Source organism: Styela clava, chromosome 12 (genome assembly GCF_964204865.1).
Source record: "Styela clava chromosome 12, kaStyClav1.hap1.2, whole genome shotgun sequence".
In the NCBI taxonomy this organism is placed as follows: Eukaryota; Metazoa; Chordata; class Ascidiacea; order Stolidobranchia; family Styelidae; genus Styela; species Styela clava.
Window position 1 is genome coordinate 20,006,445 of NC_135261.1, and position 27,134 is coordinate 20,033,578.

The window sequence follows — 27,134 nt, forward strand, 5'->3', positions numbered from 1 at the left end:
TTAGCTCGGTAGCGTCGTATTGGAAAATAATAAATGCTGTGGGTACCGGTACCTGTAAATATATCTATCAAGTCAGAAAACGATCTGAACATATGGACCTAATGCTAACGGCAGGGGACCTCAGTCTTAAATCCATTTGCTACTGATACACCAGCAGACTGAAGTACGATATAAAAACTGAAAAATAAGATTCTAGTAAATTTTGATCCACTGTCTACAAGGAAAAATGTGATATTCTCCAGAATTTAGCATATACAGATATATGTTACCGGTACCGGTACTCGGTAGTTGTCAATTTCTTCAGATGTGAATACGGTTCAAACTGTACCGGTACAATCTTTAGATATGCATGTGACAGTACACGAGCATTGTCTGAATGAAGGCAGGGAGGGCTGGAGGGGATAACTGTCTGCTGCTGTCACACTGTGATATGACAAATTGGCTTTACATGGCCTGTAATCATAATGTTACATTACCCCAATTTCAGAATTTGCTTAATTAAATATAAAATTAGCTTTCTTATATTTAATATGAATTATATGAAAGTTGCAACATTATCACGCATTGCAATTCGTTCCTTATCAAATGTTGGAAGTTCTTCAGAATCCTCACTTGTCAAAAGTGCAACAAAAGGAAAGTTTGTTCTTGTTGAAGGGAAATTTGTTAAAGTTCAGGTGTGCTGTCAAATAAATTTATATTTTCTGCCAGTATTCAATCTCACTCACACAAAATTTAGACTTCATTGTTTGGTGCGAACCATCCATATGCAGATCTAAAATAAGGGTTTCATAATGGATTTTTAACAGTTCTACGCCGATGAATCACAAAGGATCAGCTAAATAAATACCAGTCTGCTGTTTCATGTTACTGATTGCGTCGAAGCATTTGTTAAAACTGCATTTTTCACTACTTTTAGTTTAATGGTTTTTTATTGATTCATCTAAATATCGATATTGTGCTCCATTTAACATCTGGTTTGCAAAAATCTTAAATCCCACTAGCCTCTTGAAGGCTTTTGCTTAGTTTTTGTCATAATTTTCTTTGATTTCTTTGAAATATTATCTGGCGATAAGTATTTACAAAGTCATTGAACATCCAGACTACCAACTTCAGTTAAGCACTTAGGCTTGGTTTTTGTTTATGACATCTCTAGTTTAATAATCTTGACTCTTGAGCCTCATATTCCTTGATAATCGACGATCTAGAATTCGTTTAAATAATTCTGTATATTCTAAATTCAACAATACAGTTATTAGTGGATTAGTGGACAATGTTCATTTTTTTTTATTATTTCTTATGCTTTTCAGAAAAAGAGAGGCTTTACATATTTGAAGGAATGTTAATAAAATCGCTTTATCATGTGGCGAAGCACGTCCCCTTGCCCTGTTACCAGTCTATGTTGGCTATAGAATTAGTTAGCCAGTTAACCGTATTGAAACCGCTAACGCGGGTTGTTAGGGACCCAGATTTGAAACCCGGGCTCGGGATTGCCTGGGAATTTCACCATTTAATCCAGGGATTAATAAATAAAAATAAAAACACATACTCAAAATATTATTAACAGTCATGCACGCTCAGCCTCATCTGACATAGATTTGAAACCCGGGCTCGGGGATTGCCTGGGAATTTTACCATTTAATCCAGGGATTAATAATATAAAAATAAAAACACATACTCCATATTATGAACAGTCATGTTTATTTCTTATAAAACTGATGCAGAAACATGAGAGCATCAAGAGTGTCATTAATATCATTTCTGATTTTGTTGGTAAAAATCCAAGAGCTGAAAATGCACGCTCAGCCTCATCTGACGTAGATTTGATAGTTTTTAGTGCGTCATACAACTTTTCCAGGTCTATAAACCTAAAAGGGCCTTTGGAAGGTGTTTGAAGGTACTTTACCTACATACTGAGTTGGTGGTATTGACTTCGTTAATGCAGTGCAAACCTAAGTGGAAGGTGGTATTGACTTCGTTAATGCAGTGCAAACCTAAGTGGAAACCTATTTTCTGTGAAATATTTGCACGAACTTTTGAATCTATGAAAACATTTGGTGTAGTATTGTGAACGCTTTCACCGTATTGATATTTATTTTTTCCAAATGAATTTTATAACCATTACTAGGAATCACCTAGGTATTTTCGTGATATAAGTGCCGCAAGATATTTATAGTAAGTCATTATAGTAAGACATTCAAACAGGATGTAACAGCAAGTTTCTCATTAATGCAGACATTGACCATGATACCAGACCCAATTTCATTTTTTCATATTCAGTAAAAAGGTTTGCCACACATCACAGAATTGACTGGTATAACAGCAATCATTTACTCTTACAGGGGGAGGATTTGCCAACTCTAACTGAAGAAATTACACATACAGGACAATTTTTTGATGACGATGATTGGAGAAGAAATAGATATATTGATCGTAGTAAAATTGTGAATAGAAACTGGGCAGTGGAGATGGTCAATGACGTCCCACCAATAGAGGTTGAAAGTCGAATTGCATACTGTGAAGGCAAAGATGGCCCAGATGGTCCTGCAGCTCTTGGACACCCTCGAGTTTATATTAATTTGGACAAAGGAAAAGCTCAAAGTTGTATGTATTGTGGACTCAGATATATTAGGAAACCTCATCATTAAGTTATAATATTTTCATCCCTGGCCAATTCTTTCTTTATTGTTAAGCTGAAGATAACATTTTTCTTAAATACATCTATTTACCATTGGCAGAGTATCATCTTTTAGATCGGTTCTACTCTAGCCTACCACTTAAAAGAGTTTTACACCAGGGAACTATAGTTCTGTATATGACATTTGCACAGTAGTGAATAGTAACCTGCGTTTTGCACGCCAACTGAGGATTTTGTTTATTTTTAGTTTCAAGCAACGCAGCAAAGTATGCATTTTAAATAGTAATTTGGAATACTGCTGCATTGTCTAGGATAGGGTAGGATTCTTCGTATTCATCCAGATAAGAGGAAAGTTGGTAAGACTGCTTGCTCATATGGCTTTCGTGGCCCATCCATGTCTGGTATGGGATTAGTTGGCCAGTTATTTCTTTCAGAATCATAGACCTGATGGCGGAAAAAGCGGTACCTGTGAGCAATTTGGGTCAATAAAACTGCTCAATCTTATGACGTACCATGGCCTCTTATCCAGTTACCTGTCCGTGTAGGCGTATGGTATGGGATTAGTTTGCCGGGTATATTTTGTATTCAAATGCATGGAATTAAGGGTGGAGGAGGGAACCGTAACTGATCAACGGTATAATACGCTAATATCGGCCACATTGAATACAGTTATTACGACACGACATACTAATCTAGAGGTTCATTGGATTATATATTTTCCGGAGGAAAAAATCAATATCAGCTGAAAAGTCACCTCTTTTTAACGAGAGTTGTAATCGAGTTTCTCCCGTGAATTTTCGGAACTCCCTTTGGGGCGGCTGTCTTCGCTTCTTTACGACACGCGTTTCTGCATAGAGCTACGCAACTAATGGCAAAGATGATCAATAAATACACAATACAGAGATTGAATAAATATATATATCAGTGGCGGCGCGTCAATAGGGCCAACCGGGGCAATGCCCCGGTTGTTTTTTCGGTACAATAAAAAATATTCGGAAAATACCTCAATATCGGTTGCACAGACTGTCTACAGTCTACACTAGCCATATTCTCCCGACATGGTTCATTTTTCGCTCGCAAAGCCTTCGCCGAAGGTCGACGGGGCGACGCCGATTTTGCCCCGGTTGCTCATTGTATATCGTATTCTCTCTTTTATCTTCCACTCGCCGCGTTTGTCTTGTTTGTTTTCTGTTTCTTTTACTAAATCATCGGTGCTAGCCCCGAAATTATGACGACACAATGCCAACGTTTCTTACAACAACGTGTTGACATATTCACGCATTCCTTCTCGTTCGTTGGTTGCTTGAAGAGTTGATAGTTTCCTCGCCTTCGTTTTTGTCGCTTGTTTCGCTATTTGAATCAGTTAGAGACCTTTAGTAGTCCATTTGCTTTCGATTTTCCACATTCCTTTTGAGCTCCTCACTTCTTTCCGGCTTCGCATTTCTTAGCCTTAGACCTCATAATGAATAAGGTTGATGCACTACTTCGCACTCCGTTTTCGCAGCTGCCGCTGGAACAAAAATTAGAGGTACAACGTCTTGGGCCTTATCAACCAAAAAATTGTTCACTGGAACAATCCCATGACGGAGGAAAGCGTCGGCGTACATTCTGCGCAGAAACTTGGTATAAAAAACACGAATGGTTGTGTTACAGCGAGGACAAAAATGCACTTTTTTGTTTTTATTGCCTACTTTTTGCTACCGCCCGTGACTCACGTTGGTGTAAATGTGGTTTTAGAGATCTTAAACATCTTTCCGAGCGTGCCAGGGATCATCAATCTTCTATGGAGCATCTGGACCATGCAGTAAAATACCGAACATTCGGAAATGTTAATATTGCAGCACAGTTGGATGAAGGACGCGCGGTTTCTATTCGTCGGCACAACCAAAACGTCGAGAAAAAACGCCATGTTCTCGGTCGATTGATAGATGTTTTGAAGTTCATTGGTTGTCACGAGCTGTCCCTCCGTGGGCACGATGAACGGGCTGGCTCTTCTAATAGAGGGGTATTTTTGGATATGGTGGAATACACCGCATCCCTAGATACAGTATTGAGAGATCATCTTGATGCCGCAACTGTTTCGAAAGGGACATCTAAGGATATCCAAAATGATTTGCTCAACTCAATGTATAAAATTTATTTACAACATTTGGCTCTGGAAATTGAGAATTGCCAGTTCCTTTCAATTCAGTCTGACGAGACAACTGACATCACGTGCGTTTCCCAACTGGCTGTGATTTTTCGGTTTGTGAAAGATGGTAAACCTACCGAGAGATTTCACAGCTTTGTACCAATCGTTGATCGCACGGCTTGCGGGATATCGGCTGTACTGAAAGAAGTGTTACAGCCTTACAACGCGAAGTCAAAATTGATAGCTCAAACTTATGACGGCGCGGCAGTCATGAGTGGGTCGAAACATGGTGTTCAAGTTTATAAAAAAGAAGATTTTCCTCATGCGCATTTTTTACATTGTTATGCACACCAATTTAACCTCGTTATTAAAAATATGTGTCTTGATACCCCTCTCGTCCGTATATTTTTTGCAAATGTTTCGGGGTTTTCTTCATTTTTTTCTGTTTCGCCGAAGCGCTCTGACCTCCTTCGCCAGATATGTAGCCGCCGTCTCCCAGCTTGTGCACCAACACGTTGGAACTTCCAATCACGCGTGGTGCAGGGCGTGTCCGAAATTAGGTCTGAGCTCATTGAGTGTTTCAATGGCATTCAGAGCTCTCCGGTTTGGGACGAACGCTCTGTGAGGGAGGCGGCAGGTCTAAAGCGTCTGCTAGAAGATGGTGAGTTTTCATTTTTTCTCCACAATATTCTATCACGTGAATGTATTATACGGCGCATTGCAGTCAAGGCTAATGGATGGAGCGTCTGTGCAGTCGTGTATTTCAGACTTCTGCGATGCTGTATCTCGTATCCGGGAAACAATAAAATACGACGACACATGGAGTGCTTCTTTACCCCGCGGGCAAACAACGCAGCGTTTGATTTTGTCTGCAAAGAAATGGTGTGACATTCTGGTGAATCAAATAGGCGATCGTCTGCGCACTGAACACCTTGCCGCGTTCTCTTTGATGAACCCCAAAAATTTTTTCAAAATTTGCACGTCAATTTCCCATCCATTTGTTGGCTACTGTCTCCAAATTTTACCCCATGATAAACGTGGGTAAATTGGAAAATGAATTGCGATGTATATACACCAATCAAACTTTTTTGAACATCACATCAACTTGCGCGCTCTATGGGTTCCTCATAGATAACACTCTAGTAACTACCTTTGCGGCGTCTGCAAAATTTCTGGACCTCATTTTGACGACGCCTATTTCTTCCGCCGACGCAGAGCGAACATTCAGCACGCTGAAGCGTATTAAAACGTATCTCAGAAACACAATGAAGCAAGATACATTAAATTCCTTGGCTGTTTTATCCATTCACAGAGACGTTATTTCTGGGATGCATGACTTTAATCAGCGCGTTATTGAGCATTTTGCTTCCAAGAAACCGCGGCGTGTTGCATATATGTTCAAGCAGTAGAAGTCTAGCAGCATATGAGTGAGCGACGCATGTCCTTATCTTTGCATTACCTTTCCTTTCTTCATAGTAACGTTTTAAACCTTATTTTAGGTTTTGTCTGCTTTCCCGAAGTTTCTGTTAATATGTCATTGTATTTATCTGGGTAAATATTGCCTTTCCTTATGAAAGAGGTTTCAAAATAAACTATGTCTATATTTATTAATCCCTTGATTTGGACCGGTTTTAAAGACACTTTCTTATCGTTAAAAATTGTCGCTTTTGCCGATTGGTTGTTACCGATGGAATGGTTTTTATACTCATAAAATGATGGGAGAACTTACAGCGCTCATCCTGTCCCCGTAGATGGGGGTGACTTGGTCCCGCAGTAGCTTGCCCCGGTTGTCAAAATGACCACGCGCCGCCACTGATATATGACCCAGGGTCTTTTTTTCCATAATAAAAATAAAGTTTTTGGCTCATTCAATAAAAAAACGACCACGGCCTAACTGAAGATTCTCATATTTTAACTTCAGTTTCATACCGCCTTTCTAATATTATATTGCAACTGGCACTACTTATATTTGTGCACGAGCATAACCAGTAGTGTGATTCAGCCGGTTCGCACCGGTTTTATAGAAGCGTCTCATGGAATTTTATGAGATCAGCGAACCTGGCATTACTGAAAAAAAACATGACTTTTTGTAACTGAAAAATATGACATGTGTGATGGAGCCGGCTGACAAAAAATTTGAACCATTGAGTATATATAAACATTATTATCATAACACAAAAATCCACGAATTGCCGTATCTGGCAATGCTCGAAGAAGGTAGTCAAAAGCGAATGAAAGCTCTCAATAATATGACATCTGACGATAGTAAATATGACAACAAAATAAAACATTGACATTAGGAAGAACGTATTAATCATCCTTGTGATCACTTACGGATTCAAAAAGTTACCATAGGTCCCCACTGATTCTTCTAAACCCAATATAAGTGAATCGTTTTTGTGTCTATATTGCTATCTTCAGAGTGTTGGATTAATTTCATTATGTATGTTCTAAAATCCCGACTGTGGCGACAAATTTTGCATATTTTTCTATAGAAATTTAGTAATTCTTTTGATTTTTTCTTATTCAGATCATAACCTAATTCTTACCAAGGAGTTTCAAATTTTTGAGCTCTATTTTCAAGCAATAATGTAATCGCTAAAATTGTTCTCGCGGTCAAATAATGTATTTGCGGATTTATTTTGAATTCGTAGGGGCAGTGAACAGAAGAAGAACTTTCACTTTACGCGTGTTATTTGATCAGCAGGTTTTGTTAGGAATATCTTATGATTAAATTTTCTTCCCTAGTTTTAATTTCGTTAATGCTATTATAATCAGGCATTGAGTCCTGTTATGATAGCATGGAGAATATTCTAGAAAACATACCCTGGGTGTTGAACGGACCTCTTGAAGTATGCGCACCAAGATGGCGCACAACCTGTAGGTTGTGTACTAGGTTAGGGTTCAGGTTATGTGACATCTTGGTGCGCATACTTCAGGAATACCTGTTGAACTATAATCGGATAGAGTATATTGAAGAGTATCAGTTGATTTCAGAAATATCTCTGTTCTGTTTCGCAAGAATTCAACTGCATCTTCACCAAATTTTTTCATAGTCATCTGCAGTTTTCTCGAGGACAAAATTACAACACGGTGGACTTGACGGAGAACCAAACACCATGACTCGCATTCTGTAACAACTAGGCTTTTTTGTGTAATCACCATTGTCCCACCACAGAAATCTTGCAAAATTTCTGTCTTCTTCGTTAATTAGAACCTAATAAAAGATTACTTCGATGTCTGCCGTAAACGCAATTTCCTTTCCCCGAAAGCAAGCAAATACTGATATCAATGTGTTGGTAAGATCTGGTCTTTGTAACAAATATCTATTCAAACTCTGACCTTCGAATTAAGAACTGCAATTAAATGCAACTCTGATCTTGTTTGGCTTACAAGGATGAAAAACTTCACGATGTGAAATATCATACATATCCAGGATTACCATTGTCATAATCTGATATTCCCTCGGCATATCCTTTTTCGATAGCATCTTTCATGAGCGCACAAATTAGCAATGAGCATTTTCCAAAGTTAAGATTTTGCCTTGAAAATCTTATCGATGTTCTAAAGTACTTACATTTGCAGAATCGCTATTTCCGTTAAGAAGAGTTTGAAATCTTACACTATATGTAGATATAGAAAGAAAATTTTAGTAATTTTTCGTGGTTTTTGCAGCAAAGCCAGACTAATGAAAAACTAAATGCGCTTCCATTAAAACGTGAGTTTGTGGTAACCGGGAAACAAACGTAAACCATATGCTATCTTTGTATCACATTGAATGGATCATTAGTATCCGCAGACATTCCAAAAGTAAAAACAGCCCGGAAGTTGAATCCACTCGCGTATTTGTGTTTGTTCATTTACGGTCAAACCGTCGTTTACCAGCATTTGTGCTTGTTGCTTCATACTTTGTGTGTATGTGGGTGAGCGGGTGCATCAAGTTTTATACTTTTTTAAAAAAATTTCTCACTGTCCCGGTACTGTTTCCAGAGCATCGACTCCCTTGTTGGACACGAAATGAATCTATCGATTGTTTTGTTATTATGTCTTGTTGTTCATCTTGCTTTTCTCATTAACTACTGGATCAATTGCTTGAAATTTTCATTGGTTAAAGATACCATTTTTGCTAGAAGGCTATTACTTTTGTTCATTTTATTGCTTTTTGTGGGCTCTAATGTTATTTGGGTTTTACCTACTTTCCCCCTTGAAAATTGATACAAGTTATTAATACAAACTGGCCTGTTCTCGTTGTTTTGTTAGGAATTCGTCAGTTTTTAGCTGGGTTGTTGGTTTTTAGGTATAAGTTAAATAATTATTTTGTCTTACATGGCAAGGAGCTTTAGTTTAGTTGCTGTAATCAAAAATTTAGTCGCAACAAAGTTAAACTAGGCAGAAATTCGCTTGTTAGTAGTTTCGCAACGCAAGCGCACACCGTGGTTTATCATTGCACTTCGGGATTTCTAATTTGCAAGCTGAAATATCTGATTGCTCGCCCGATTTCTCGTTCAAAAAGGCCATGAAAACCAGACCCTAGAATCTAGTTGAGGAAACGACCTTCGATATTCGATAAAAAAAAAATTCAGATAAATTGGCATAAAATACATAATCCCGTTATATCCAAACTACTTATTCAGTTCAAGCCGAATTAATATTAAATGATTCGTGAGATATACTATTTGTAGCATTGGTGGGATGTAAAACCTTTGTCAGTCTTATCGATATCATTCACAAATTTTTTGCGTCAGTCTCTAGGCTACGATTGCTCTTCGGTTGATAACATGCTATACTTATAAAAGCAACCTAATATGCATAAACAGTCATTTTAGTGATGTACACACACAGCCGAACGAACTTAAAGGTATGTACTCTATGTACATGCTGTACTAATGCGGTTCCATCGACACGTTAATGTAACCAAATCGTAATTGCGATTCAACGAGTAAGAATCACAAAGCAATTTCACGTTGGTGGCGGTAAATATTAATTAAATTTTGATTGATATTAACAGATCGATCCAACTGAACTGCACTATCGTTCACAAGTCTGTTTCGTGATGGACTATTATTGATATAAACGTCCGAAGTATTATATACAATGCCAGAGGCTCTATCGTGCTTCCATGCAATAAATTAGTTGTGTCACTATGATCCCACGAGAAAAAGGGGTCACGAATGCTAGACAACCAGTATCATCTGCAAGATCAACAGAGAGGCTTGATGCTTCAGAAATGTCATTAAACTACGTTTGCAAAGAATTTTTCACTAACGCGCATGAAATATTGGGCATTTACCGCTGTAATAATGAACCTTATCGTTGGGTGACGTTTGTTTTCGCTGTAGATTGAAAAAGAAGAATTCTTTGTTACTTTTATCTGTGGTCTGTTATAAGTGGTATATGGTATTTCAGATAACGCAGATTATCTTTAGTCTAAAATGAATTATATAATCCCTCAGCGAAAAAGAAATAATAAATTCAAAAAGTTCCATTCTCGATTCCCATTATCTTTCGGTCTGGAAGCCGTCACATCCAGCCCGCTCTGTGTATCATAAGGTTGGATTAGTTAGCTGCTATCGCTTTGCAAAATCAGAGTCGGGCCTCATGAGATCTTGCATAAGTTACGGCCTAATCAAAGTTTTGACTTCTACAACTGTGAAAATATATATTAATGCAGAATCACCCACAATGCCCACAGGAGTCAGGAAATTAAATATCTTAGAGATTACGTTATGACTTAATATACTATTGAGTGATAGGATCTGCTGTCTGGCATGGGAGTAGTTCAAGGTCTGTAGGTTTCAGAGTTCATGAGGTATTATTTTGCAGTGTAACTGAGAGTTCGTGAATTGGTATATTCCTCTTAATATATTTTTGCGAGGAAAAATATTAACTTTTGTTGCGATATATTAGCGCAACATCGTCCTTTTCAATAATCGACATTAAAAATTTGCGCCCCTTATTGAGTGCGGAAATATGGAAAATGTCAAGAATGAAATGATCTGTCGTAAAAGGGCATCCAGACTATTTTGGCCAACTCCGCAATCAGGTTCGACATTGCTCTCAGCAAAATTTCATGAGTAGCGTTCTGCAATTGAAATTTGTTTATCAAACTAAAACATCGTATATAAATCGGTAAAATAGAACATGAAACATTTATTATCATTTATTCGTGAAATATTCCCACTAGTTCGCGTAGTTTGAAATCTGAGTAACGTCACATATAGTTGCCAATGATACTCAATTTATGTACCCCTCGACCACAATTAATACGGATATGTAGCGGTTGAATATATATTATTACCATGCTGGAAACTTTGGACTTGGAACATGATAGTCGTTAGTGGCATTCAGTAAATATTTTTTTCTTGTCACAGCCAAGTAGTTTAATATTAATTTGATACGATTCATAAGATCATGTTAAAAGTGTCCAGTGTTATTTGGGTGTCGTCGCTACTCCTACAAATGTTGGTCTCTAAATCGGCAAGTATGGTATTATCTATTAGTATTGAGTGTAAATAACAGTGTGCCGATGGTAGTTTTTTGACGCGAGTGGCACATTAAACGTACAAAGCTACCAGGTTTACAAAACATTTTTTTTACTTTGGCGATAGAAGAACCTAAAATCTAAAGTATGTGAAGTGATCTTTGTTCGGTAATATATATATCCTTTCACATTTAGTCTAATGCAGATAACAAAGAATTGCGCATTACTTGGTGTATTAATATAATGAAATGTCCTATAAAACTTTACAAGATTGCCACCTGGTCATCGTTATTTTTACCATACCCCTAGTGCTTGATCCTTTCTGAGAGCAGGAAATTGTAATATAGACAATGCTATTAGCATTTTCGTTTTTGTAAACCACTAAGTTAGTTAGTTGGGAGAGTTTCGTAAAATTAGATGTTAGCAATGAAACATTATTATTGAACCGAATTCGTGATATCAAACTTGATGATTGTTAATTGCTCAATAGGAAAGACGCAATTATTATCTACTATATTTGTTTTCAGTTGCGAGTGATATCGAAGCAATAGAAGATGACTCTTACCTCCGACCACCAAAATTTGCTTATCAAAGAAAAACAATCAACTGTTTTTACTGTGACGGTGTCATTTCGGAAAATATTACTGAGTGCAATCATGAAAATCTGCATGAAGAACTTCCCGATGCATGTACTGGATTTTGTTACCTTAGAGTCTTTATACCCGGTATAGTTTAAACTTTATTTAAAAATTGTTGATTTTTGATCGAATTGTAGAACTGTGTCTCAGTTAAGGATTTATTTTTCAGAATTGAAATAAAATGTATGTAACAGTGCAAACATACAATTTTATTATCAAGCTTACAAATATAGTTTGCAAATGTTTTGCAACATAAAATTTGAATAGGAAAGCGGATAACATATTTCTTTAAATTTGTACTCTTGGCGAGCATATGTGCTATACTGGTGCACTACGTTGATGACTATATATGTGTTGCGTTGAAGTGAGAAAAATAAGAAGTCGCCGTGTTCATGTTAATAGTATTTTTATCAAAATAGTATGACAAAGTAAGGTCATAAATTTACAAATCTTAACTTAAAATCTAATTATTACTATTACTGACGAAAAACGCAAACTTTCGGCACGGATTGATTTATGATCGTTCATAAATAGACGGACGTAAATACATAATAGTTATTGTGAGACACAAGCCACAACACGACTTGTGTTGATAAGCAGGAATCTTTATGCCTAGAAAGAAATTCAAGTAAATATTATATCAGTCCACGTTTATTCGATTTTTATTCACGCGTTTTTACAAACTCAAATTTGGGGAATATTTTTTTTAGAAAACAAGGCCAGTGACACAATTATAAAGCGAGGCTGTTCAAAATACTCGATTAACGCTTGCATGGAAGCGGAGGACATTGCAGGAGAAAAGTACAAGATGTGCGTGAAATCATGCAAAACAGGTATCGTTTTGAAATCATAAAATTCTATTTTTATTTCAAAATTATGCTCCGTTCATAATTTTCTGAGATGTTTTAAAAATCTTTTGAATTTTTATTCAAAGCTGTGTCTAGAATATTGGTGTACTTTATAAATCATTTACATAGTATATTGAAATACATGAAGATAATTTCTACTATCTGCACGTCCTATGTTTCTGCACTAAATATATACCTTATCTAGGTAGTGGTAGGAAGCATTCCAATATAACACTGTTAGATGCAGAAAAGTGACACTCAATAAAGTTTGGCAATTGTTCGTATTTTGTCTTTGAGCTGCGTAAGAAATTCGTGATCAATCTCTAACGTAGAGGAACACACTATACAGCCTACATTGGTATTCTCACTTAGATTCGACAATAACATGTATCGAGTAATCTTTGTCATGAAATACTTTGTTCATACCATTCTAGCTACCATTGCTAATTTGTATCTTTATTCATATAAATGTATTGATATTTGATTTTCAGATCTTTGCAACATTGGTGATAGCAGCTCTAAGAATTTGAATGTCAATAACTTTCTCATGTGGTCATTTCTTGTTTTGTCCGTATTTGTTATGTCAAAATAAGTCACGATAATGAACCGTATATTAATGAAATTATGAACAACTACATAATTAATGATTTGCTTGTCTATTAAACGACAAACTGGTACTTTGCTGTTTTGAAATGTGACTGTTTGTTCAAGCGTAATTTGTAAAATATTATTAATTTAAGTTTGGCGGAATAAATTCTTTATAGAAAGCATTTTACACAGGCGTGTGAAAATCCAGAGTAAAATGGACAGATAGGACAGATAAGAAAACAGAAGGCAGACGCAGATAGTATTGTCTCGCTCAAAAGCACAATTTATGATGTTATGCTCTTCATTAATAATACGACAAATTATTAGGATATTAAAGGCTTTGATGGTAGGTGTTAGAGGTAATTTCGGGCCTAAAAATTCCAGCCCGACCCGGGCCCGTGGGTATTAAACACGACCCGACCCGAGCCCGACCAATTGACTGGGTTTGCAGGCTCGAACCGGGTATGGTGAAGTAGGCTATAGGTAGAATATTTTCGAGGGTCAAGGCCGGGGAAAGGTCCATTACAGCTTCTTCTCTGTTTTATTCGAATTATTTCTTTTATAACAAGTTTTCCTTTGTTTAGTATCCACACATAGTTTAAGTATATATTTTTTTCATAAACATACATTTATTTCGAAAAAAGTCAGCGATAGGGAAGCCCGACCCGACCCGAACGTAATGATTGACATTTCAGGCCCGACCCGAACGTAATGGTTGGCATTTCAGGCCCGACCCGAACGTGATGGTTGGCATTTCAGGCCCGACTCGACCCGGCCCGAACGTAATGATTAACATTTCAGGCTCGACCCGACCCGAAATGTCGGGCTCGGGCTTCAGAACTTAGTCTAGTAGGTGTACGAAAATTATTACTCAAAGCCCATTTTCCGTTTTCATACACTCAAACGCCAATTTCATGTCCAGATCTTTAACATTATGTACTTCGTGAGTATTTCTCTTTAGTGTTTTAGAAAAAAAAGGTGTATATATATATAACTAAACAAAAGTTACTCTCATTGCAACTTAACCGCGGCACACTCGGGATAGTTTTGGGGCAATTAGCAAGACAGACGACCGACCCGTCTAAAGCAGATAGAAGCAACAAGATATTATGAAAATAGGGAATTGCTGTACACTTATCTCGAACCCATCATGTCAACTGAAGAAGGAAAAACCCTGTGATGTACGAGTCTCTCTGTTGCGAATTCCATTGGACACAAAATTGGAAATTAATCAGAAAGTGAATTACCACAATTAAATGTAAAAATTATTCATGAGTAACACAAACTAAATAGGACTGCAGTTTCAAATGTGACAACTATTTTTCAGAAAGTGTTAAACAAGCAATGCTGTAGTATGAAAAATGCCTCACTTACAATGTTTGGAAGGAACTCAAAACAATAATGCACAGGCTGTGTTCATCCTTGAACTTCAGTTTTAAATATTTCATGATATAAGCGCCACAGACAGGTGACGTTATTTTAGGATAGAGCTTACAATGCGAGTATTTATAATAAAGACAAGTTGAGAAGAACTTATTGTTTCACAGAAAAGGTTTGATAAAATTGTAATTGTTTTGTTTGTACAATTGCGGGAAATGTGTATAATTGTATATGCAATTCTAAAATTAATGCATCTCGTCAACAATATTATTAGCTTTTTGTGAAATAGCACGAGCATGGCTGTGTCGGTCGGATGACGCATATGTGATAAAATATTTTCAAAATGTATTAAAGAGAATTTTTATTAATTCGTTATGCCCTTCAGTAATACAGTCAATGTTTCAACAGATACACCTTGGATTTGCGTATCACACTCTATACCAATGATTCGCAACCGCGACTCTTAGACTCTCATTAAAAACATCCACTCAAATTTTACTGAGACTGAGGTGCAGCAGTCGAATTGATGTCATCGTAGCTGTTAGGTCGTTTTTAATGCAACTCTTCAACTTTTTATTATGATGTCGTAGTGTTTTTCTGCACAATGTTCATCCTACGTTTCAGTACACTGGTTTAATTGTTTTAAGTAATAACCAACAGGCTATCCCTTACATTGGAAGAAGAAGTATTTTCAAATTGAAATAGATGTCGTTATGAAAATAAGACGCTCTCTATTGTTGTATGTTTTGCTGAGTTGCGATTGGATTGCGACTCGCTTTTTTCAGTCTTTAGAATAAAAAATCAGAGCCCAAAGTCAAGTTTAGCTTTACATTTTTTTACCCAGAGTTTTGTTGATGTTGCTATTTTAAATTACATACTTCAGTTTTTTTTTGTTGCTATTTCAATTTACGTTGTTTTTTATGCGGCTTCTCACAACTTTACATTGGCTCTGGCACTAAAAAGGGTTGAGAACCACTGGCCTACAGTTACACAGTCATTCCAACTATAGACTATGATTATAGTCAATTTGATCATTGAAATCAACTATACGAATTGAAGTTGGGAATTGTTTACATATTCTATTTAGTTGAGATTTATAACTTGAATCCATAAAGAATTGGCCTGCGCATTGTCGAACCACGGTGAGAAATATATTTTGCTTCCCAAGGGTTTAACTCAAAGTCAAGCGAACTCCTTTTTATGCCCATGGGAATCGCAAAGCTTTTACGTCAGTTATCAGTAACATAGCAGATGTAGAATAGAATTAGGCTTGCCCATTGGCAATGGTCGATAGACATATAATGGAAACGCGGTGCCGATGTGGAGTATGTGGCGGATGTATTGAAGACAAGAATACAGTATATTGCTAGTGTATCCAATACACGTGGGATATACTTTTAGTCAGCAAAAACATTGGTTATATTAAAATTTAGAAAAGGATAAAAATGTTAATATATTCGCCACAACTAACTGAGCTCAAATGTGAATATAACAAACAATTTTCACAATCTTCGCAACAGCGCTCGTTTTTTAATTGTGTAGAGAAGCTTATTACGAACAATATCAGGCAGATATGGGGATAGATAAATACAACATTTTTCGATGCACGAAATTGTTTTAAAGTTCATTCATTTCAGAAACCCCTGTTGCCTATTCCAGGTATTTTATATCACAATCATTTTTCTTTAGCTAATATATTATTATAAAGTAAGACTTTATGTTTTCCAAAAATTTGGTTATTATTTCATTTAATCATAACTGATAATTTTTGAACAGTTACCTTAAAACTTAGCGTGGAATCTTTTATCAACATGTCTTTAACAACGCTATTTTTGGCGTCAATCCTGATGGTTTTAGGTAAGTTAAGTTTATATAACTTTATAGAAGTCCAGTCAAAAATGCGTTCGTAGAACATTTACGCCCCAATTAAGAATGAAGTATGGGAGTCAGAAATTCAAAACATATGGTAAGACACGGTATTTTTATACCTCACCAAGAAATAAACATCATTTCCACGCAGTTAGAATTGCCAACTTCGGTCATAAACGGGAGTGCGAGTATATTTTTTGCTTAATTAGATGGTTATTTCGTTTTTTGATTGTAGACCGAAAGAGACTTTTTAATGTAATATTCCACACGGTATTGAACTTAATTCCTTAGGTTTACTTTTTGCTATACCAAACTAGATCTTAGTTTTTTCGCTGTTGTCGAAGTATTTATATGAAACACAGTGAAACTGGGTCACCATAAAATCTATCATTTTTGTAGTTGCTTGCCAAGAAGAGAATACTCCTATGGACTCGGATGCAAAGCCTCAGCATTCATTTTGTTATTCTTGCGTGGTAAAAGACAAAGAGATAACGAACGAAACGAAATGTACTGTCGATACATTCACCTCAAGAACAGGAATACGTTGCAACAGCAAGCAATATTGCTATACCGAAATATTGAGACCTGGTAAGCTGATATTGATTGTTATTTGGCAGGAATTATTTTATTAAAATCCAGCCAAGATGGTTTGAAAGATGGGTAATCACAAATACATATTTCATATAATTTTATCTACAATCTGCTCACGCAAAGCCGAGGTCTAGTTTATCAACTTTTATTGTCAGTCCACTTATCAGACACACAAATTTCATGCCAAAATTTCATTGTACTTTTGGTTATTCACTACCTCGTACCATTTTTCCGAATTGCACTGCTTCGAGTCTCAAGTCAATCCATACGTATTACCGATATGTATAATGTCTTCTTAGGTTTAGTGATCCTTTGTTTTAGTGGATGTTCGTAACTTAACTTCAGATGCCCGTTTGCTATACACCTGAGTGAGTGAGCTTGACCCTTGTTTTGAGCATATTTTCTTCTAGATAATTACTCGACTCAATTACCATATGTCAGGCCCAAAAGCACTCATTCCCTCATGATTTATATGTTTTATTCGGAATAAAGGAGGCTTAGAGATAAAAATGTAGCTCAATATTGTCAAAATATGGATAAAATAATAAAATTTGCATTACTGCATTACAAAAGTTTGAAACTGCAATACTTGTTTTTCCATTACTACACCTAAGTAATGAATAATTTATTTTCTGAATTATGCATAAGGGCGAGCGCATAAAATCGAATGGCTTATCTCCTTCAATGAAAAATCAAAAAGTGAAAATCGGAACCGTGAATCACGTGACAAAATAATGCATACGTGATTTAATGCCAGCAAATTCAAAGTTTTAATTATCTTCGTGCCACATTTGTCCCGGCCATGAATTGAGTTTTGCTCGGATGCGTGTAAATTGGCAAGCTTAATATGATCTCATTAAATAAATGACAAGCATTGGGAAATTGCATGTCACAATATATTGGACACGCTTGGTAAATATAATATTTTAATTACATGAATTGAAATACAGACAGCATTGTGTAAACCATTTGCAGAAAGTGATTTCGAATCACAAATCTAAGGCTTTTATTACCAAATAAAACTGCTGTCCAAAACTGTTGAATAATTTAGAAGTATTATAAACTTCCCGAGTATGATGTTGATCCCATAGTGCTTTTAAAATCGATTTGAAATAGACTGTTAATGAATACATACGCTTGTGAACAAATTTTACATCTATCACTGGAAAATAGAAAACATCAACTTATATGGGCGTAAACAACCAATCTAGTAACTAGAAATTATTTAAAATTTCGTTTCATTAGCTTCACATTGGATTAATGAAAAATGCTCGCAAAATGTAGTACAATAAAGTTAAAAAGTGCACACAAATAAAATTATACCGTATAATTACATCCATATACATGTTCACATTAATTGAATTATCATGAGTCGAAATACTCCAATGTATTGTATGAAGGGTTTAGTTGAATAATATTAGCGCGGTATCAGATTTCTTTTGTAATTGTGGGAATGAAAGTTACTTTTGATTTTATTTGGCTAGAGACACACATGAATATAGTATGGAAACGCTCACTTGGTTTCTTGCATTTCTTTCCGTGTAAGAAATGTATCAATATTTCGAAACATTTTTTGACAAGTACCAGTCTATATAATTTTATTGAGGAGTTCTCCAAAGATTTCACGACGCAAATTTTGTGAGTAATGCAGCCTTTAACATAATCGATTATATGTTGTCTGAATATAGCCCAGCTTTGCATTTGTTCGAATTATTGTTATAATTTTTTGACAGTTGAAGGAAACGATGAAGACATCTTACTGAAACGAGGTTGCACACCGTATTACATAAATGCTTGCCTTTTTGTCATGACGAAGGAAGATGGAAATTATACAAAGTGTGTGAAAACTTGCAATCAAGGTAACTTATCAAAATATTCTTACTATCTGCTGTTTGTTTTATAACTCACAAAGTTATATGTCCGCAACAGTGAATCATTGTGTTAAATTCAACAGAAAAGTATGTAAATTCAAAAAAAATGTCTTATAGAATTTTGCATTGAATGTCATGTATTTTTATTGAATTCGCAAAAATGCAAATTCCGGTTATAGAATTTACGAGGACTGTCAATACTATCATTACTGGAAACAATTTCCAAAAATCTATTTCTAAACTCTCATAAGCGTTTAATATCAATTCCTCTGGGACAGGTATTCTTATTCTGGCAACTGTTCAATCAAACAAATAATAAGTTTTCAAAACAATTATGCGAAAGTGTTGAATCGTATGGTATTTCATAACATATTTAATGAGTGTAGAGTTTAGAGTTCATCTCCCCTGACTTCAATTTAACTTCACACTATATATCGTAAAAATTGCTAGAACTATTACATATTTGCACTGAATTTTTAAGTCTTATTCGGCCTTGAACGGATTTCGCGGATTTCGATTCCCACCTTTAATTTGCATTATCACTGATCGTTTGAAGCCTCATTTTCTCACGATCAGTGCCAAATAGTCCCCAGCGAGGTCGTTTATCAGTGAAAACATTTGAACGAATAATTTAAACTATGCATAAGTTTTCATTGCTGCCAATTTACTTTACGGAAATGTCTCCTTGCGCGTTGTGTAACATGATTACTGTCTGTCAAAAACATTCTACGTCAAGTATGACGCATGAGAATCGACAAGCCTAGAAATAAATAAAACGCTTATGGTTGAGACTGAAAAATAATGATTTGTATTCAAATAAATTTTCACTCCACAAATACCGTATTTAATGAGTCCTGCCATGAGACGGAAGACGGAATTTTAATGAGAAGTGTAAAATTTATAAGTCAAGTTCACAAAACTATGTAATGCTATTTTTTTAAATTACAGGCAAACTGGCAGTCTTTCTTTAGTTGGAGCATGCTGATATTTATGGACATGGCAATCCTAACAAATATACAATCTGCCCCATGCTTAACGAACACATTTGATAATGTAATGAAAGGAAATTGATAGATTATTTTTCTAGTATAGAGAAAAGTGTGAATTTTGTGCCAAAATTTGCCTCCGGTGAAAACTGACGCCATAATATGTACTATTATTTACTATACCCACATCACATCTAAATCGATAAATCTGGAACTGATTCATACAGCGTATAATCAACTCCTTTAGCTTATTTATCTTCAATTATCATCATAATTATGAAAATAATCATTTAATGCCATATCTTTTACACTTAAGATCAATGCAACACAGAAAATTTCATCAACTTTACTGTCTACGCCGACCCAGGTAATTTCCATTGTATATACGTTATTGTTTTCGGGATTCTTGTTTAAATATCCAGTGACTGACGCCCTGTCGGGTGACACAATTCTAGTCTAGTTTTGCGATAACGCCATAAGGTCCGTGCGTTGGGTAGTTCTACAGTGTCATATAATTGGTAGAAATATTATGATTATCCTATGTTTTGGATATGTTCTGCTTGTGTTTCTGTAGGTATGTTCTGCATTAATAGCACGAAACAATTGTGATAAAGCCGACAATTATCCAAAAGCGCTGATTACATGAGACTTTTATGTCAAAATTGTTCTCTAGCGAAAACTGCACGAATTAAGCCATGGCATGTTATTTATAAAATTTAAAATATCGCGAAAAAAAAATATGATTGCCTATGCTTTTAGATGCGACATGTACTGGTGGTAATGGAAGCATGGGTATGAAGATGGGAGGAGGATTAGCGTTCTTTGCAGCACTTTTTCTTGCGTTGCTAAATGTGATTTAATGCAGTAAAATAAATTCATATGAAATGTACAGTAAGTCTGTTGGAGAGGGCAGAAACAAAACCAATAGTATGCTCGACATTTAGAATAAGTAAGCTGACGGCATGATAGACATAACATTGATCGCTGTTTATCTGTATTTCATTGACGGTTTATAGCTAACACTATCTTTCCATAGCACAACTCGATTGTAGAGGTTGTTGTGGATTTGGGCATTGAAGAACACAGTCACCACAAGGTCGATTTACACTTTACCATCGATTCATCAGAATCGATTAAGAGCCGCAGTTTCGGGTTACTTGGTATTTGCTTGTTTGTGGATATGCAACGATAAAACTAACAAACCGCACCTGATCAGCAGATTTATATAGAAGAACTACGTTATTTTAACTAACTTTTTATTTTAGCAAAATTTTATAGCGTGTAAACTTCTTTGCCAAAAGTATCATACTAGAAAGCTCTTAAAACATTTGACAGAAAACTATCCAATGCAAAAAGCTGATCAATAGGTGCAAAATGAGACATTTAATAAGTGAATTGAAAACAAAATAAGAGTTTTTTATAATTAGATGAATACACAAAACTCATATATATTAGTCAACATTTTAAAGCAGCATATCGTTCATGTTTTCTCGACATATTGAACTGACCCGACTATGCATTAGCGAACAGTAATTTGTAGCCCTACTCCATTGGTGAGTCGGAATCGATTCTGATGTATGACGAAAGAAATCAAAAAATATTGTGGGTGACTGAATATTTAGGCACTGTATTTGATGCTGACAATCAGTAGTAAAGCGTGCCGCAAGGTGGTGCAATGTTCGAGGATACGTCACAATACGAAGGAGCATTCTTGCTAAAATATTCGCCTGTAAAAATAGATATATGATATACATTATAGTCTCATAGTTTTTCGTCCAGGACTAATATATACATCTTAAAACTATATATTTTGTTTGTAGTCTTTTTGCTTCGAAAATCTAAAAGTGATTTAATTTTTTATTTTAAATTCCAAATCTCCAACTGACTAACTAAATTTCAATATGATATATAGCATATACGAATACATTCCTAAAAAAAATCAGTTGTAGAATATATATATATCAAACAGAATTTATCGAGGTCATTTAAAGCTTCATCTCAAGATCATAATTTCCACGTACCTTCGGCACAATTAAAATGATATCGGCTTCCAAATATGCATAGAAAAAAGTTACTACATGACGAAATATCGGCATAAACCTCAAGTGACGCAGCAGGATTGCAATGCACAACAGCCGGAGAACTTTGTGAACATTTTGATTCTGGAAGAGGTTGTTTGGGGCAGCTCACGTTATCTTGACAGAGACATTTTTGCGTTCGATTATCCCAGCACATCCCAACACGAGTACACTAAAACACAAAACGTATTTGATAAAACGGCATTCATGTGGTATATACCGAATAATAATTGAAGGTAAGCTCACTAAATTTCAACACTAACGCAACTTGTAGAATCACAAAGATAAAAACATTAATTTAATCTGGCACTCATATGTTATCCAATATTAACCGAATGAAAATAATCTATAAAAATCGAGAAAATTTATTTAATATTTGAACTTCTGTTTGTGTATGATTATGCACAGATAGTTTAGTAATTCACAGAAGTTATATTCTTTCCAGAATATGTTCTAAATTACCTGGGTTCTGTTATTTAGGGGTTACACACTGTAGTACGACATTTGTTGCTAAAAAACGCCTTTCCAAGCTGTACAATACTTTGTTTTGATCGTCAACTCGAAGGGAAAATATGTGAAACAATTGTTGACATTGAATTGATGACATATAATTTCCATGGCTAGGTTATGGATATGAAAGTGAATGAATAAATCGTTTTTATTGATTCTATTGCTTTACACTTACGTCTTCCATGCACTCGTATCCATTAGGATGAGGTCCAGCAACATGATTTGTGGGACAGACAGCTGTAATGTATTATTGAACACAATTGTTTATTTTTAGTAATGCTGGTTTCATCACCAAAAACTATTGTAATAAATAGAAAAATTAGTGTTTGACTATTTCAATCTATTTGCTCTGTTATGAAGTTTCAGTTTAGTTACCTATATTATTCCAATTTTTCATCATTATATTTATACCATAATTTTGTGATACAATAATTGCGCAGTATCGACGTGAATGGGAATATTATAGGGATTTGGACATTAACATAATATTATTTTCTAGTGTTATGTCAATCCGTGATTTTGATTCTTTAATATTTACCCGCTGCACTGCATGCCCCATCGATGTCAGATTCGCACGCTTCTGTTTTTGAATTGAACGCATGACCCTGTTCGGGGCAAATGTGTTGAATTTCAACTCCTGTGAAAATGTAAAGTGCAAGTTCAAATAGCCAACACATTGTTAACTGATTTGGATGTGACATTGGATAATAACGGCAACATTCATTGTAGATAATGAATAATGAAAAACTCTTACCATCTTCGCAGGTGTAGTATATTCCTTCAGCGCATGTCATGGGCTTTGTGAAGGGAAACATTTGTCTTGCCAAGCCACTTCCATCTCGACAGCGATTGATTTCTTAACAAAAACAAAAAACGAGGTTAAAACAAGTTAAAATAAGTTTACAATTCAAAATCATAATTTCATTTCGAAATACAAATGCTGACAATAAAAAGAATAAATGTAGAGGAAAAATTCAAAAAATATGTATTGTTTCTTTACCTTGTGAATATACCAGCAATGGAATGAGTACAAGAATACAACACGAGACCAACTTCATTCTGTTATTTCTAATTGCTTATTTTATTATGAGTTGAAATCCTAAATTGCACTGCAAGTAGGCATGTATACCATGATTGGTAATCGATATAAAAAAAAATTCAATTACAATCCAGCCTTCAAACTAAAATACAAAGTCACACGCAATACCGATTCAACATATGCCGAGTTATTATGACCTTTCGGCTTCTTCATGCAACAATTAGGGTAATATAGGACATTCAAACGTTACAGTTTCTCAAATCTGTGCGCCTATTTTTCTTTGTTCGAAGCGACTTTCAAATCATTAAGAAGAAAACTCTTTCAGTAACTAAAAAATAGAATAGGCGACGCCTTGATGATCACATTCGAGAACAATCTGATTAGCAAATGTGAATGTTTTATCTTCAACACTCTCATTTATATCTATATACAAGACAAACAATGAAAATTTACAATTCCCATTCTGTCATGCTAATCGGATTTATCAGAAAAATATGTCAGGTATCTACAAAGGCAGGGTTTCGTTTTGACACGGTTCTAGTTAAGTCTCGTTTATTGCACTTGTTTCATATATTTCTCCTTTCTAATTTTTATAAAAATATGATTTATAAATGGTCATGACCGTCTGCACTACAATGTCGTGGTGGCAATGGAGAATGGAATGATAGTTACAGCGTGATTAAAGTAGAATTCCGTAATATTTATTATATCATTGCGTGTTATGATGTTGTTGACAAAGTGACAAATTATTTCAACAAATCTCCAAAAACAAAGCAAACAGGAAAACGAACCATCGAAATCTGTCGCTTTTTGAAAAATTTCACCTCGCGCAATCGAAACAATCGGGTATTCTACGAGTCATAACGAAAACATTGTAATACATATTGATAGTTCGTTTCTTGCTTGCCTAAACACAGTTAAACAGTTATTTTGGATACAATCATATTTAGGAAACTGAGTGACGGTTTCGCTCGAATTTCGTATATATGAGATATTTTATTATTGATACTTGAATGCGACTGACTGTAATTTTTGTACATGATTAAAAATCATTTTACAAGACTTGTTTCTTAGCGAAAATACATAAAATCTCAGCACAGTGCAAAAAAATGAAGATAACTCACAGTCATTACGATACTTCGAGTGTTTTCCCGTTATGATTAAGTCATACAGCAAAATTACGCAGATCAAAAACTTTGAATTGGGTTATTAGTGTGTATTGGTTCATTATAATTATCAACATAATAAGAACTGATGGCGTTATCAATTCCTGATATTTTCCAATCCATTGGTTAATAAATTGTTACATTCCAGTGAACAATAAGATAACTTATTGTTTTTTTCCGGTTAACAATTGCAGTAACCCGTGTCTTTGATAAATTTCCACTTTTTTAAACAGAAATATAATCACAATATAATAGGTCTAGAATGTTGTATTTGGTAACCAATCCGTAACAATAAATTATAAAGACATACGCGTTTCGATAATAGCTAAATAAACATTACCATATGCTTTCATATGTTCAAATAATCAGAGATGCATGTTTTTGAGAAAAATTGATTTCTGTATGACCATGAGGTCATTGAAGCCAATAAATGACGTTTTTAGTAGCATACACATTTTATGTAACCGCTGGTATCGAGAACTGATTGTTATTAATAGAAACGGAAATTTTTACCGCAACAGTTCAAATTTGAAATCATCGTTTACTGAACCTAATATATATCGTCACGCTAATAACCGAATTGCGTAAGTCATTTTTAGCAGTTTTGAGAAAAAGGTAAAAAACTTCCTAATGATATTGTTATGCCATTGAGGGTCAATAATTTGTCATGGTTCAATTTTTTGATCGTAGCCGGATTTAAGTTAATTTGTATGACGCAGTTAAGTGACGTCATAATGGCGCATTGTGACTTAGGCAGAAATGTGTCTATGACTTGGGGACATGTGTCCTGAAAACTAAACATTCTAAAACCGAATGTAATTTTCAGTATCTACAATGTCTCATCTCCGAAATAGTTAATCAGTTTCAATTACATTGTTTTTTTTAATGTTTAAAAATATATATTTCATCAATATAACACGTTCTGTACACCCACCGAAATATGGCTAAGATTAAATATAAAGAATAAAACAGCAATGCACCCAATATAAAAGCAAATCAAGGTGAATTTGACTCGGACGGTGAATATCACAAGTGCACGTCTTCCTATACTGTAGTAAAAATTCAAGTTAATACGCGCTAAGCTAGAATCCGAGATGCAAAAACTCGAAAATACTTCGCCGAGGTTATTTTGTCTTTGTGACGTCACAAAAGTCCTGCGGTACCAATGATAATTCATTATGACGAAACAATTGCACAAATGTGCATGTCATACTAAATCTCCATTTTTATGTGTTTCGGAATTCTTAAAATAAAATCTGAGTTAATAGACAGGTGCGCAGCATTACATAAATCCCTATTTTATAAAAAACTCAAAATCGCCGAAATTGACTTACGCAATTCGGTTATTAGCGTGACGATATTTGACTTGTTTATTGTTGCTACGTGACTCATTGTAGGCTCGTAAAATATTTCGGAATACCCATTTGGAACTCGCTAAACAGTTCACCATAAAATGACTCGTGCACAAAATTACATTTTCTAATACAATATATTCAATAACATTTTTTGGATGAGAATAATCGTAACCTTGCGCATTGTTAATAACGGAAATTGATAATGCCTAATATATATATAACTATCAGTTGGGGTTACGCCTTTCCTTGCTTGATGCCAGGGTCGTCCAGCCTGTGGTCGCCTATTCCGAGTGGCGGGCGTTTTTTTTTTTTAATTTAAATATACTAAACTTAACCCTACCCATTATTACTTGAGACAGATATCTGGATTTCCTTTTATCGTAGTCAGTCTCAAAATAATATTTTCAAAAATTTTGTTTTGATGTTTTAAATTTTACGAAAAGGGCACACTAAAAAGTTGTTGAATCTCAAGCGACATTGACGCACATTGTGCTCATTTATAAATTGAAACAAAATATATAACAAATTCAGAAAACACAGTCTACTGCAAATATAACATTTAATTTTGACATGTTTGTCTGTTAGCGAGAGGTGTGTGCAGATTTTTGTTTGTTCGTCAGAAATTCGCAGGTACGTTGTTCAATCCAAGCGTTTGATTCAGGGAAGAGCAAGTGACGTATCGTTTCCAAGTCACGTGTTACTTAAATATTTTGCCCATTCCTACTCAGTAACTAGTAATTATTAACTTGATTGGATTAATGTATATAAACTTGCTTTTTATGTAGGCCTAATATTACATTTCTTACGTAAGTTATAACTCGACTGGTATTTAAGTTTGGTAAAATCGTTTTCCTGCGTTAAAAAGGTTGAGCAGGCCTGTCTTATGCCTTTGCGCATGTGGAACCGTTTACGTGTAACGCAAGTATGCTGTAGCAAGAATAAGGATGACTATTCTATTTGAATTAAGG

General features: G+C 35.3%; 4 protein-coding genes across 4 annotated transcripts; 3 read left to right on the top strand and 1 right to left on the bottom strand.

The window, feature by feature from the left end:
* Positions 1–488: 488 nt before the first annotated feature.
* LOC120329701 (NADH dehydrogenase [ubiquinone] iron-sulfur protein 6, mitochondrial-like) lies at positions 489–2,731 on the top strand. Its single transcript, XM_039396479.2, has 2 exons — positions 489–674; positions 2,340–2,731. Exons 1-2 carry the CDS (start codon positions 531–533, stop codon positions 2,643–2,645), a joined length of 450 nt encoding a protein of 149 aa, XP_039252413.1. The 5' UTR covers positions 489–530; the 3' UTR covers positions 2,646–2,731.
* Positions 2,732–11,135: 8,404 nt separating this feature from the next.
* On the top strand, positions 11,136–13,496 carry LOC120330155 (uncharacterized). The gene is made up of 4 exons (XM_039397006.2): positions 11,136–11,247; positions 11,775–11,972; positions 12,596–12,718; positions 13,225–13,496. The coding sequence occupies exons 1-4, from the start codon at positions 11,178–11,180 to the stop codon at positions 13,323–13,325; spliced, it is 492 nt and encodes a 163-aa protein (XP_039252940.2). The 5' UTR covers positions 11,136–11,177; the 3' UTR covers positions 13,326–13,496.
* Positions 13,497–16,401: 2,905 nt separating this feature from the next.
* Positions 16,402–21,037, top strand: LOC120330095 (uncharacterized). Its single transcript, XM_039396922.2, has 5 exons — positions 16,402–16,558; positions 16,970–17,158; positions 18,895–19,020; positions 20,335–20,385; positions 20,778–21,037. Exons 1-5 carry the CDS (start codon positions 16,513–16,515, stop codon positions 20,876–20,878), a joined length of 513 nt encoding a protein of 170 aa, XP_039252856.1. The 5' UTR covers positions 16,402–16,512; the 3' UTR covers positions 20,879–21,037.
* A 328-nt stretch (positions 21,038–21,365) lies between these two features.
* On the bottom strand, positions 21,366–23,736 carry LOC120330127 (uncharacterized). The gene is made up of 6 exons (XM_039396966.2): positions 23,607–23,736; positions 23,361–23,462; positions 23,145–23,243; positions 22,782–22,843; positions 22,040–22,268; positions 21,366–21,745 (listed from the first exon to the last, which is right to left on the bottom strand). Exons 1-6 carry the CDS (start codon positions 23,662–23,664, stop codon positions 21,663–21,665), a joined length of 633 nt encoding a protein of 210 aa, XP_039252900.2. The 5' UTR covers positions 23,665–23,736; the 3' UTR covers positions 21,366–21,662.
* Positions 23,737–27,134: the final 3,398 nt, after the last annotated feature.

Bases quoted from the DNA above. Each gene is read 5' to 3' on its own strand.
- LOC120329701 (XM_039396479.2), top strand. From the start codon at position 531: ATGAATTATATGAAAGTTGCAACATTATCACGCATTGCAATTCGTTCC. The intron at 675-2,339 runs GTGTGCTGTCAA...TTACTCTTACAG, and splicing joins GGAAATTTGTTAAAGTTCAG to GGGGAGGATTTGCCAACTCT.
- LOC120330155 (XM_039397006.2), top strand. From the start codon at position 11,178: ATGTTAAAAGTGTCCAGTGTTATTTGGGTGTCGTCGCTACTCCTACAA. The intron at 11,973-12,595 runs GTATAGTTTAAA...TATTTTTTTTAG, and splicing joins CCTTAGAGTCTTTATACCCG to AAAACAAGGCCAGTGACACA. The intron at 12,719-13,224 runs GTATCGTTTTGA...TTTGATTTTCAG, and splicing joins CGTGAAATCATGCAAAACAG to ATCTTTGCAACATTGGTGAT.
- LOC120330095 (XM_039396922.2), top strand. From the start codon at position 16,513: ATGTCTTTAACAACGCTATTTTTGGCGTCAATCCTGATGGTTTTAG. The intron at 17,159-18,894 runs GTAAGCTGATAT...ATTTTTTGACAG, and splicing joins TACCGAAATATTGAGACCTG to TTGAAGGAAACGATGAAGAC. The intron at 19,021-20,334 runs GTAACTTATCAA...TTTACACTTAAG, and splicing joins TGTGAAAACTTGCAATCAAG to ATCAATGCAACACAGAAAAT.
- LOC120330127 (XM_039396966.2), bottom strand. From the start codon at position 23,664: ATGAAGTTGGTCTCGTGTTGTATTCTTGTACTCATTCCATTGCTGGTA. The intron at 23,244-23,360 runs GTAAGAGTTTTT...ACATTTTCACAG, and splicing joins ATACTACACCTGCGAAGATG to GAGTTGAAATTCAACACATT. The intron at 22,844-23,144 runs GTAAATATTAAA...AATACATTACAG, and splicing joins TGGGGCATGCAGTGCAGCGG to CTGTCTGTCCCACAAATCAT.